The sequence below is a fragment of the Coenobita brevimanus genome, chromosome 26 (assembly GCF_032717465.1).
Source record: "Coenobita brevimanus isolate Jiangsu-jjx chromosome 26, ASM3271746v2, whole genome shotgun sequence".
NCBI classification, from domain to species: Eukaryota; Metazoa; Arthropoda; class Malacostraca; order Decapoda; family Coenobitidae; genus Coenobita; species Coenobita brevimanus.
The window spans coordinates 48,675,088-48,687,153 of record NC_136979.1 but is presented as its reverse complement, the minus strand read 5'-3'; the positions used below and the strand labels follow the sequence as shown (position 1 = coordinate 48,687,153).

Genomic DNA, 12,066 nt, shown 5'->3' with positions numbered 1-12,066 from the left:
ATCTGGTAACCACCCAGCATAGTACAGTAAATGGTTTCCTGGTGTGTACAGGAAACCATTTGGCTTGCCACTCAGTGTAGAGTCACCTGTACACAGAAGGAAGAGGAAAGAATGATAGGAGAGGCAGGCAGAAAAGAAGAATGGATAATTATAATAAAAAATAAATAAAATCAAAGAAAGGCATTCAGAAGCCGAATGCTAATTGTCTGCAAGATTATGCTGTTGGCCATGTCCAAGATTTAGGTCATATCTTGATATCCTGCAGGAGTCATGTTGATAGCTTAAGCCACATAAACTGTTCATGAGATATAATGGTGCTAAAGGAAGGCAATAAAAACTAGTTGACCTTTGGCAGCCATTTTGGTGACCCTGACCTTGACCCCGAGTGCCCATTTTAAAACTCATCCAAGATTTTGGCCATATCTTGATATCCTGAAGGTTTCATGTTGATAGCTCAAGCCATTCATGAGATATAATAGGGGTAAAGGCAGGCGATAAAAACCAGTGGACATTTGGAAGTCATTCTGGTGATCTTGACCCTGAGTACCCATTTCTGAACCTGGACAAGATTTTGGCCATATCTTGATACCCTGAAGGTTTCACATTGATAGCTCACGTAGTTCATGAGATATACTGGGGACACACACACACACACACGACAAACATGCAGAGGCAGGCAATAACATTATCGCTCCGCTTTCTAATAGCAGGCAATAAATATTCAAAAAATAAAAAGTAAATGACAACCACTCCTTTATCAGAAATGGTAAATTTGGAGGGTCAGAATGAACCCACTGTATGCAAAATATTAAGGGCACAACAGATACCAATACACTGTACACAAGCCAGTATAAGCAAAATAAAGTTTACTGTACTTGTTTACAAAACTCAGGCTTAGTACAGTAATTTCAAGTTCATCTTTCCCTAATAAACTCTGCATCAGGATACACTCTCCCAGAAATAGAGATATGTAAGGACAAAGTATCGGTAGCCAAGATATAGTTCTGTTATTTTCATTCATTGGTCACTGGTGGGGAGTTCAAAGGGGAGATAAGGCAATGAGGATGGTGATCCAGTATTGATAATTAAGATATTGACAATGATTAGTAAGACGATGATGATGACAATCCCCCAGTCCCTGGTGGGGCGTGTCAATGGTGGATAGGGCAGTGATGATGACAATGGCTATTGATAAATGTTTTGTCAGTAATGTAGCAATCTGAGCTACCTGCTAAATAACAACTCAAAAACACACTATTTCTTCCACCCTGTTGCTACTGCTTCACATCTCACACTCCGGGCACTGGAGGAGGGACTGTTAGCAGACTGTGGATTGGATGATGATAATTACTATTGTTAATAAGAAGACTTTAACAAGTGCCTTCTCAGTACCATAATGCAGCACTCTAAACTACCTTATTTTCTTTTACTACGGCAGAAATCAACACACACAAATTCTTCTACCCCAACACAACATATTTTATTATTTTCTATCCTGCCAAAGTGTCTCACCTCCCGTGCTCCAGGCATGGTGGGAGGGACTGTTAGCAGGTTGTGGGTTGGGTGAAGACCCACTTTTGGAAAAACCTGTCACTTAAAGAAAAAAAAGGAAAAGTCTCAGAAACAGACGGACTTTTAAGGTGACAACAAATGACTGGAAAGGGTACTGGCTCAAGACTAAGGCTCAGAGTGTAAGGAATGAAACTATGTAAAAAGAAATGAAACAAAAGGAAAAATCTCAGATAAGAAAGGATTCTAGGGTGACAACATAATTATGATTTGAATGGAAAATCGCTCATGAACATGGCTCTGAATGAAGGGGAAAATGAACCACGCTAAAAGGAAGAGACAAATGGAAACATCTATGATATCAATGGGCTCTAAGGTAAAAACAAATGACTGGTAAGGGAGCTGTCTCCTAACGGTGGCTCAGAATGTAAGGAAATGAATGACACTAAATGTGACAATGACAATGTACAAGCTTTAATGAGTGACAGACGTCAAAGTGAGGGAGAATTTCTAATGTACAGATGGGAATGGCTTATGATAAGATACAGCAAGAACTTGACCACCGCAGTACATGACATCTGTTGTATCACCAGCAAATTATTTCTTTCAGCTCCATAGAGACTTTAAACTAGAGTTAGATATACCCTTCATCAACTTCATCAATTCAAGTAGTCTTTCCTAAGTTGGATAAAACCATCTGGATATCACAAGAATAAACTAATATACTGTAATTCGTATCAGACTGACAAGTCGTTAACCCCACACGCCGGCGGGTTTCCAATGTTGCACACTCCTCCCTACGGGGGATATCCATGACGGAAAAAAAATACCCTTACTTCAAACCCTAATATCTGCCAAACTATAAGAACCAGAGCAAAAATCAAAAATACATAAGAATCACCAACGCTTCCTCTTTCAAATGAAAGTACGGTATCCCCATGTCTCCAAGTGGTCCCATCGATGAGTAAAGATAAGTTAAAGTTCAAAGGGTGGTGGGAAGATGCTTGCTGCTATACACGTCAACCAGCGTTGCTCTGCGCCCAAAATCGTGATGGTTATACGCGTCAGCCGGCAGTTAGGGGTTAAAGTGGTACCGTACAAATAAAGCCAAGACTATCATGATAGTGGATAGCATGCCAAATGAGAAACTTGCCTTAGCTCCTTCAGTTTGTGAGCATCATTTTTTTTATTTTTTTATTACCTGATGATATATTTGGTCTTGTAGAGAGGTGCTGCAGAAAAACACTTTTAATCTTTCTATGGTGGCACCAATATAACTGCCAATATAAGTGGGAGGGCTTACTACTCAGTTATTTAGATGTCCCTCAACCCCCCCTTGTCTGTGGAAAGAAGGATGGTGGACTGCTGGAGAAAAGCAGCTTCAGCCAGCAGTCCATTTGGTTCATGTCCAGATGAGCCCAAGACCACAAGCAGCTTTGAGGAGACCTTTCTTGATTAATCAAACTGCTGATGTTTCTAACTACTTCACTGCAAGACATTTTCCCAAAATTAAATACAACTTACTGGTGATGGCAAAAAAAAAAGAAAATACTTAATTCATCACCACAGCCTAACAATATTAATACATATACAGTATACATTATATGAAACACACAAGCCTATACTCTGCCATTCTTTACTAGTCCAGTAGTCATTCTTGACAGCATGCCTGTATGAAAAAAGGATCAAATTTATGGGGGGGGGTGAAATCCTTTATAATTAACTGAAAACCCAAATTTATGATAAAACAAGTCTTTTACAATTACTGTACAGTAATTGAAGACCCAATGCTAAAAGCAGTTAAATACAAAAGCCCACACAGACACACACACACACACAGACTAATGGTGTACCAGTCGCAGCCTTGCCTGTGTTGGTGCCACTACCTAAAACCCCCTGTGACGACCCCACTGTGCGGTGGCGTCGTCTTGGTGGGGCAGTTGGGTGGGGCAGCACATCTGGGAGTCTCACTGAACCACACTCATAACCTACATCATATACCAACAATGTAACCTACGCACAAAACATCCACAACATTCTTGATCATTTGCTATGTTGTTACAGCTCCCAGCTCATCTGGGCATGAGTCTGATGGACTGCAGGACGAAATTTCCCTCTTGCAGGCCATAATCCTCCTCCCATGGGATAGGCTGGTAACCATGACATTTACAGGTACATAACCCAGCAGTCAGGTGTCTGGTTGTATCAGTGCCACTGCATGAAGGAGTCCCTCTCCAGTATCAGTCCTGTCCTATATGAATTGTGCAAATCAGTACCAGCAGTACCAATATGACATGGGCCATATTCAGGTGATGCATGCTACCAAGGTGGGATTATGATAATAATTTCAGATCAACATAAAAGGAATAAAGTATTCAACAAGACAAAGTGAAGAAAATGTATCCTACAAGGGAAGACTGAATAATTCATACTCAAATTCTATCTATCTATTGCCAGACGCCTCAATCCCGTTTGGGGTGGCCACAAACAAATCGCCTCCAAGTTGCCCTGTCCCCCGCCATTTCACTGCCCTGCTCCCAACTCACACCCCCCTCTCTCATATACCTTTCTACCCCATCCCTCCATCTCCATACTCAAATTACTTGTGGATATAATACAAGAGTAAACCCGCAAGATCTTACCTCGGTCTCTACACAGCCAGAACAGTGCAGAAAAGTGAAGCATACACACACATACAGAGTAATATCAGTGTACAACATTAACACACAGTCCAAATCAAAAGGCCAGTCCTCAAAGAAAGTAGTGTTTTCTTTACATCTTTCTCTCAAGTCCTCAGTGCACTGAAGAAACACTGCACATTAAATTTCCAGGGTTACCTATAAAGATTAACTGCCAGTTTCCCCCAATTAACAGTAGCAGCTCTTAAGTTTCTATATGGAGGAAGAGGGAAGTGAGTACTTTCCTTTCTCATAACAAGGACAGCCTGTACAACAAAGCACTACACTACAGCACAGAATAATACGCCAGCTACCTACCAGCCTCTGCTGATCGGTGCTGGTTGTCATCTGGAGCAGTGTACACCAGCTGTAGGAGAAGTGGGCGGCGGGTGACGATGCCGGTGCCTCTCGGGAGGAAGGACCGCCCTACCAAGCTCTCTAATACACTGCTCTTGCCTGCACTCTGTGGAAAAGTAGTGTGTTCTTGTAGTTACCATACTACTGTAAATGCAACAGTATGATAACTCTGTTTATAATGGTAAATTCTGGGCAAGTATCATGAACTTCACCTACTCTGAAAGAAAAGAATATACTGTAATCTGCTGTCCTTGTACTGTACCAGGTGAAAATCAATATTTTTTTTCCTTAGCCAACCATAATAAACTCAAAAATTAAACTACTGTACTTAGTATGTCACAATCAAAAACCTAAGTCACCTGTATGACATCAAATGAGCCAATTTCAAAAGCTACAATACATTAATGCTTGCTGCAACACAGTCTGTGCACCATTTTGCATCCCTGGATAATCTTATTTCACTCTTGCCTTACATCCCTTACAATAAAACTACCCTGGACAAAAAAGAAACACTCATGATATCAAACAACATTATTAATATTTATGTGCCTATGTGCAAAACACCGCTTTTTGGACAACTCTGGTAAATTATCATAATGCTTTTTGGGAATGCCACATTATTCTTTCAGAATATGATTTCCATTAATGTATACTTCCTGCTGAACTAAGGATTCCATTATGAATTCATCTACATATTTCACCTTTAAACAGGCCTAACCTGTCTTAGAACAATTCATTGATCCTACCTTTGGGACAGTATCATATCATTAATTTCTACAGGCATTGGGTCTTAAATTACTTGAACTATACAGAAAATCACTGTTATAAACTCTGCAACATCTATAATTGGGAACTCTATAGATGTTGCTCATGATTTACACCAGTTTAAGTGATTAGCCACAGCATTCCAACTCATATCAAAACATCAGGTCCATTCAAGGCCAAACATGCACTCTACTCTCTGCAATGATTTGCTCAACTGTCATTCTTAAAATAGCATGAAAATTGCAAGGAAACTGGCACAACATTATACAGTTTACATGTTACCTGACGTACAATAACAAAATATCAAATGTCATGTAATCTCAAACTATCAAAACAGATTTGGTGTAAAAAGGTCTGCTCTTCTTCCAGCTTTTTTTCTTTTTTGGCCTGAAGTGAATAATCTAAAAAAATATATAACAAATAAGCTAGGACAGATGTAAATATCTCAGGATGTTTAAGTAGTTAGTTAAAATGTAATAATAGGAGAAACCGTCCAAAGAATAACATTATGATCTTGAGACAGAGATGCTGCAGTTACCTGAGAGCCGACCACCACTATTTGCGGAAGCTGGATGGCGTCTGCACCCACAGTGTTAAAAACATCCTGCAGCTTGTTGATCACGGGGATGAGGGCCTCCATCATTGGCCTCCTCCTCCGAAAATATCAGCAAATAGCAGCAGGGTCGAGGATCTCTGCGCGGGGTGTCGGCGCTTCTGCTACGTCATTCGAGTTTACTTTGAAGAAACCATTACTTGTTATTTTCTGTCTTTAATTTTACCCACAAATTGTAGAAATATACTTTAGAATACTGAATATAGGAAAAATAGAATAAAAAAGTCTAAATTATGTCTTCCGAAATCGGTGTATAGTTTATAAGGATCAAACACGGTAACTTTAACATCCCAAATACTGAAGTAAACTGGTAATAAATAACATGATGGTATTTTTAAAAAAATTGATACCATTTCTAGTGAGACTGGGTTGGAAAATTATGTTTTGAAACAATCTGCAGATCATTTCAATAATTTACTGAGAAGGAGGCAAATATTCCCAACTTAGCAGAAATATTCGCTAAGTCTTGCAAATTTCATGAACCCATCTAGCAATTTGGGAAACTTAAGACAGCGGATTTGGGGGTCCATTTTAACAGGGTGTAGTGGAAAATCTAGTGATTTTTCAGGTGTAATCTATAATGATAAATGTAATAATGTCATCGGTACTAGGAAAACCATAGGGAGGAACTAAGTGTGCAAACTGTGTTCATATTTCATCACATTATACCATACAAATTACCACTTCGATCAGGTCAAGACCCATCCCATCCTAGGTAGATTAACACTATTTGCATCACCCACTGCCACTTCCATAATGATGTAAGGAAAAAAGCACAATACACCTATTCAAGTAATATCCCTCCTGCTCCACTTTACACACCACAAACGCACATACACACATAGCCATCACAGCCACATAAAACCTCCAGTTAAAACATCCTTGATAAACCGCACGCAAACATTCATCTTTCAGAAGTTACCCTACCCCGAGAGACGCGAGTGCACCCTACCAGATTATTATATGGCCATCATCCCATTCTACTACAGCAGCAAAACAACATACAACCCACAAAGAATCTGCTATTCCACACTGCAGAGCAACCCCCCTGCCCCCCAGCACAACACATTTTCCTCCGTGCACATGCCAAGCTCCGGGGGAGCGGCTTATCGAGTCGGCTAAGACTTGGCAGCACACACATTGTCCTTTGGGAAGCGACAACTTCAAGGTCTAATGAGACTTGGACAACTTGAAGGATATAGGAATAATGAAGTATTAGCACCAAGCCATAATATGGCCATATGGCACTGTAGGAGTAAAGGGGAAATAAAGGCCGGTAGAACACGGAAATATCAGGAAGAGAGGTAGGACAAGAACAGAAGAGAACAGTAAGGAGAGAAAGCTGGAGACAAAAAAAGGCCCCATTTAGTCGCTTACGACAGGCAGGGATACTGGGGAAATATACTCCCCCCCTCCAGTTCTCCATTGGTTTCCTATGACCCAATGGGTTTACGTCCAGCTGAGCCATTCGAAGCTTAGGAACTGCGTAACAGAGTCGCCAAACAAGTCTAATTTTGCTATTAAAGCTTTCTAAAAATGGTTGAGAAGTGCTATGAAGTTTTATGAAACACCTGAAATATCCTGCGTAGCTTCTGTGCAAGAGCATCTTCTGGGGAGGGCAATGATGTTCTTTACAGCGATCGAAATTTCTATCAATCAATCAGGTCACGATGTAGAGAAAGATAACATTATATATATATATATATATATATATATATATATATATATATATATATATATATATATAGTAAAACACCTAGGGGGTAACTGGTAACCTGGATGATTCAAGAGCCTTGTATCCCAGGATATTGGGTGAATAACCCGCCACAGGCTCAAAGGCCTATGTTCCTGAGATGATCACAGCATCTAAGCACTCTGGGTGGTGGTGAACAAAGAAAGCTCACAGACATTCCCCTGGAATACGACAGGCAACCGTCGGTTATACATCCGGGTACCTATTTTAGTTCATGGTACGAACAGGCTAGTCCCAGCTTTACCTTTTAAATTTGATAAAGCTAGCGAAATTTTCAAGTAGCAGATTTCAAGTAGCTCAGTTGGCAACACTTGTAGGCACCAGGTGAAGGCGGCTGTCAACAATCTCACTAGGGAAACGAGTGAGTAGATGTTTTTTATGATATTCACGAACTTATTAATATTGATTCGTGTTTTAGTATGCATCTGCACGTAGTATAACACTTAGCAGTGCATTGTTAATGAAGTATCACTCGGCTACATGATGTATGTACTGCGCGACGTACTCTCTCCCGCACGGATGCGGCTAAGCATATTTGGAATGTGATTGTAGTGTTATAATTATCTGTACGTAGTTGCAGTGTAATCGTGCCGAAAGGATAAATTGCCTCCCAAGAGAAGTCACTTAAACTGACGGTGCCATTACATTAAAAGGGAGCTGTGCAGTCGGGCTCTGGGGCTATAAGTATTTGCCCTTTTTTACAGTGCCGGTAGTTTTAGGTACAGTAGGCGTTGTATTTGTATTGCACAGATATTAAGAGGAGTACTGTATTTATGAAAATATTAGGGCATAATCAGTTAACTTTTTCTTTGGGGGGAGGGGTGTCTGTGTGACAGTTATGGGGCTCTATTAAATCCATTGCAAATTGTATAAAGATAAGTTACGGAGAGATGAAAATAAAACATTGATTTCCTTATACCGTAGGTTCAGATATTGTTGTTCATTTCATGCCGAGTGAAAAATCAGTATTTTTTGTCTTGGTCATTCATAATAAATGAAATTAAAATAGTGGTAGGTGGTGGCGACCATCATCCACTCACTTGACGTAGTGCTGCTTACTTCTTCCTTAGCCTTTATCATTCTTTTTCTGTGCCTGCCCCTCTCTCTTCTTATTTCTCCCATCTTTCCCGTCGCTTCTTATCGCTTTTCTTTCCTTTACAGGTGGCTTTACTTTGAGTGACAAGCCAAATGGTTTCCTGTAAACCAAGAAACCATTTACAGCACTGGGTGGTAACCATATAACCAAACCACATGTGCTCCCTACGTGTCAACAAGCGGGTTGGTGGAGGGTTAGTTCCCCTCCCCGTAAAACATACAACTCAAAGTCAAATGGCCACCCCTTACAGGATTATGGCATCTGGCAATAGATAGATAAATAGAGAATATTCTACATAACAGCTTGCATTAAAAAACCTGAATAACCTGTATAGTATCAAATGAACCAATTTCAGGCATCAATTTGCCTGGTTCAAGAGCTACATTAACTCCACAGAAACATAGTACACCATTTTGCATTACTGAACGCTCATGTTTTTCTTCTGATTTATATACCATGCTATATTGCTACATGAAAAAAAAAACTTGGGTGTCATATTTTAGGGGTGCCAGATATTGCTTCTTGTACAAGTTTGGTACACTATTTTATTGTCTTCTGGAAATGTTGAAGTACACTTCCACTTAAGTACAAGAATTATATTGATGTAGAAAATATACCACATTGGATGGTACTATATGGTGAACACTTGGGCAAGTTTACAGCAATTGTTGTAATTATTGACAAAAGAAATATGCCATGGAGTCTTTGGCTTGTACACTGGGCAGCTGTTGACAATCTTTGTTATGATTGCATATAGAAATATGCCATTGAGTGTGTGGTTTGTGGACATCCACAAAATTTTAGTAGTTTTTAAAAGTTAAATATCTATAAAATATGTTTGATAAAAAGATAAATAATACACATTATTCACTTGTCCATCCTGAAGTACTGTACTGCATTTCTTTTGCCACAGGTGATGATTTGTGATGGTGGACGTGTTACCTAAAGTGGGCGACGGTGTAAATCGGTGGGGACCCAGGTACCCTGACACCTCACATCCACGCCATAGACACCAGTCTCGCAATGATGGTTTGTCTCTTATCACAGTGGAAGGCTTTTTTTTTTTTTTTTTTAAGGAGAGTTCCCATTCAAATAATTTACCACTGTATTTTTTCCTCAGTAAATTTGAGCCTAATTATCATGGTGATAGATTTAAAAAGTTGCAGTAATGTGTAAATTTAAAGCAGTCAGTTATACAACATTTGTTTTTCCTTCCGTTTTTCTGTTATTTAAAAAAGAAAAAAAAAATGACAATCTACCATGTTGCATTTTCAGGCAGATTTTGTTCCTAGGATCAATCTGTCACCAGTCATTTTGTCTCACCTGACCTAATGTAAACGGACTTAAGCCTAACATCTATCTATCTATCTATTGCCAGACGCCTCAATCCCGTTTGGGGTGGCCACAAACAAATCGCCTCCAAGTCGCCCTGTCCCTCGCCATTTCACTGCCCTGCTCCCAACTCACACCCCCCTCTCTCATATACCTCTCCACCCCATCCCTCCATCTCATCCTCAGCCTCCCCCTCCCTCTTCCCCCCTCCACCTCACTCACATACACTCTCTTCGTCAGTCTTTCACCCTCCATCCTCTCCACATGGCCAAACCATCTCAGTGTGTTTCTCATAACTCTTCCTATCACATCCACATCCACAACACAACGCTCCTTTATATCCTCATTTGTCAGCCTGTCTCTCCATGTGACTCCACAGGCTCCTCTTAAATAGCTCATTTCCACTGCTCTCACTCTTGACTTGTGTCCTTCCAGCAACGTCCAAGCTTCACTTCCATACGTTAGAGTTGGTATCACAATACTGTCATGTAGTAACTTTTTCACTTCCATGCTCACTTCCCTGTTTCTTATCACTGCTTTCAAAGAACCAGCAACCTTTCTTCCCTGCTGTACCCTTTCAAGCACTTCACCCTCCAAACCTCTATCCTTACTCATCACACTACCCAGGTACTTAAACATACTCACATTTTCCAATTCCTCACCATCCAACCTCGCTGTACATTCACTGACTTCACCTCTCTCAAAGACTGCTAAACTGACATCACAATATAGACTCAGCACTGAGAATGGTGCTTTAGTTTACTACAACAGCAAGAGCAGAAGTGGCAGTCTTTTAGACTACCTGTATGAGTGTTCCCACAAATGGCTGTTACTTGTTTTCTTTCAGCTTGTACCATCATCATGATCATCCCAGCCTCTTGTTCCCACCTAAGAATGGGGTGAGGCATGGTTCTGAATGCGAGGAAATAAGTACAGTACTGTGCTGTACAGTAATAGAGGGTGCACCAGTCAACAGCATGCCCAGGGCAGTGGGCCACACATTCCTACACTGACCACTCAAAATGTATGCTTCTTTTCAGGTAATGGACGAGGGCATCCATTCCATAACATTGGCAGGAATCATGGAGGTCAAGGATACAGCCGAAGCCGTGGTCGTGGGGGCCGTGGCTCGGGTCAGTACTTTGTGCCAGCCCCTCGACCACAGCACTACCCTCGACGCACCATTGACCGAGGATCCAGATCACAAATAAATAATTTAGTAAGTGTGCATTGTACAGTATTCATTGTCCTCTCAGAAGTACTTTACTGTAATAAAAAATAAAAAAAAGCCATTCCCATGATGCTCCCCTTTAAGGTATTGGGGACGGAGGCTAAGATTGCCGTTTTCCTATCCATTGAACATCTACAGTCTGATGATGACGATGATGACTTTGTTTAAATGTTTTTATAGCTTGCTTATGTAAGAGAGTATTTGTATTGTATTTCCACGTTTTGCTGACTAAAAAATAAAAAGCTTCATGTTCAGTTACTTTATATTTTTCTCTGATTACAGTTACGAAAAGAAATTATTGCTGAATTCAAACGTCACCCAACCATACACCCTGACCCATTGTGTCGACCCTTCCATGGCCAAGCATGTGCCTGCCTCCCCTTCAGTGGGGTAAGTACACAAATTTTATTTACTTCCCAAGTTTTGTTTAGTTATTTTTCAGTTACAGTACAGTCAGCTCTTCTAATTAAGAGATGTACCATTACCAACTCCAATATGGGGATCAGTCAGAGGAGGGATGGCATAATTTTACTTGCTTTGATTTGGTTTGATTTATTCTAAACTACTATTTACCCACAATTGCTACAGTAAATTGGCAGAAACTGGTAGATAATGTTCATAAATGGTAATGGAATTTAAGTACCGGGTAGACAATTCTTCTTTAATTTACTGATGACTTAATAGAAAAAAAAAAATAAAAAAAAAAAAAGGTTGCCAGTAATGAGGACTGAT

General features: G+C 40.2%; 2 protein-coding genes across 2 annotated transcripts in view; one reads left to right on the top strand and one right to left on the bottom strand.

Annotated features, from left to right (window-relative positions):
* The window catches only part of Drp1 (dynamin related protein 1), a 38,333-nt gene extending 32,331 nt beyond the window's left edge, over positions 1-6,002 (bottom strand). Inside the window, exons 1-2 of the mRNA XM_080268206.1 lie at positions 5,848-6,002; positions 4,506-4,650 (exon numbers count right to left, since the gene is read on the bottom strand). Of these exons, the coding sequence (XP_080124332.1) occupies positions 4,506-4,650; positions 5,848-5,952 (250 nt within the window). The 5' untranslated portion in view covers positions 5,953-6,002. The remainder of the gene's footprint in view (positions 1-4,505; positions 4,651-5,847) is intronic.
* Positions 6,003-8,006: 2,004 nt separating this feature from the next.
* Positions 8,007-12,066, top strand: part of mino (glycerol-3-phosphate acyltransferase mino) — an 86,104-nt gene continuing 82,044 nt past the window's right edge. The window contains exons 1-4 of the mRNA XM_080268204.1: positions 8,007-8,036; positions 9,685-9,800; positions 11,144-11,322; positions 11,617-11,724. Coding sequence (XP_080124330.1) covers positions 9,698-9,800; positions 11,144-11,322; positions 11,617-11,724 — 390 coding nt within the window. The 5' untranslated portion in view covers positions 8,007-8,036; positions 9,685-9,697. The remainder of the gene's footprint in view (positions 8,037-9,684; positions 9,801-11,143; positions 11,323-11,616; positions 11,725-12,066) is intronic.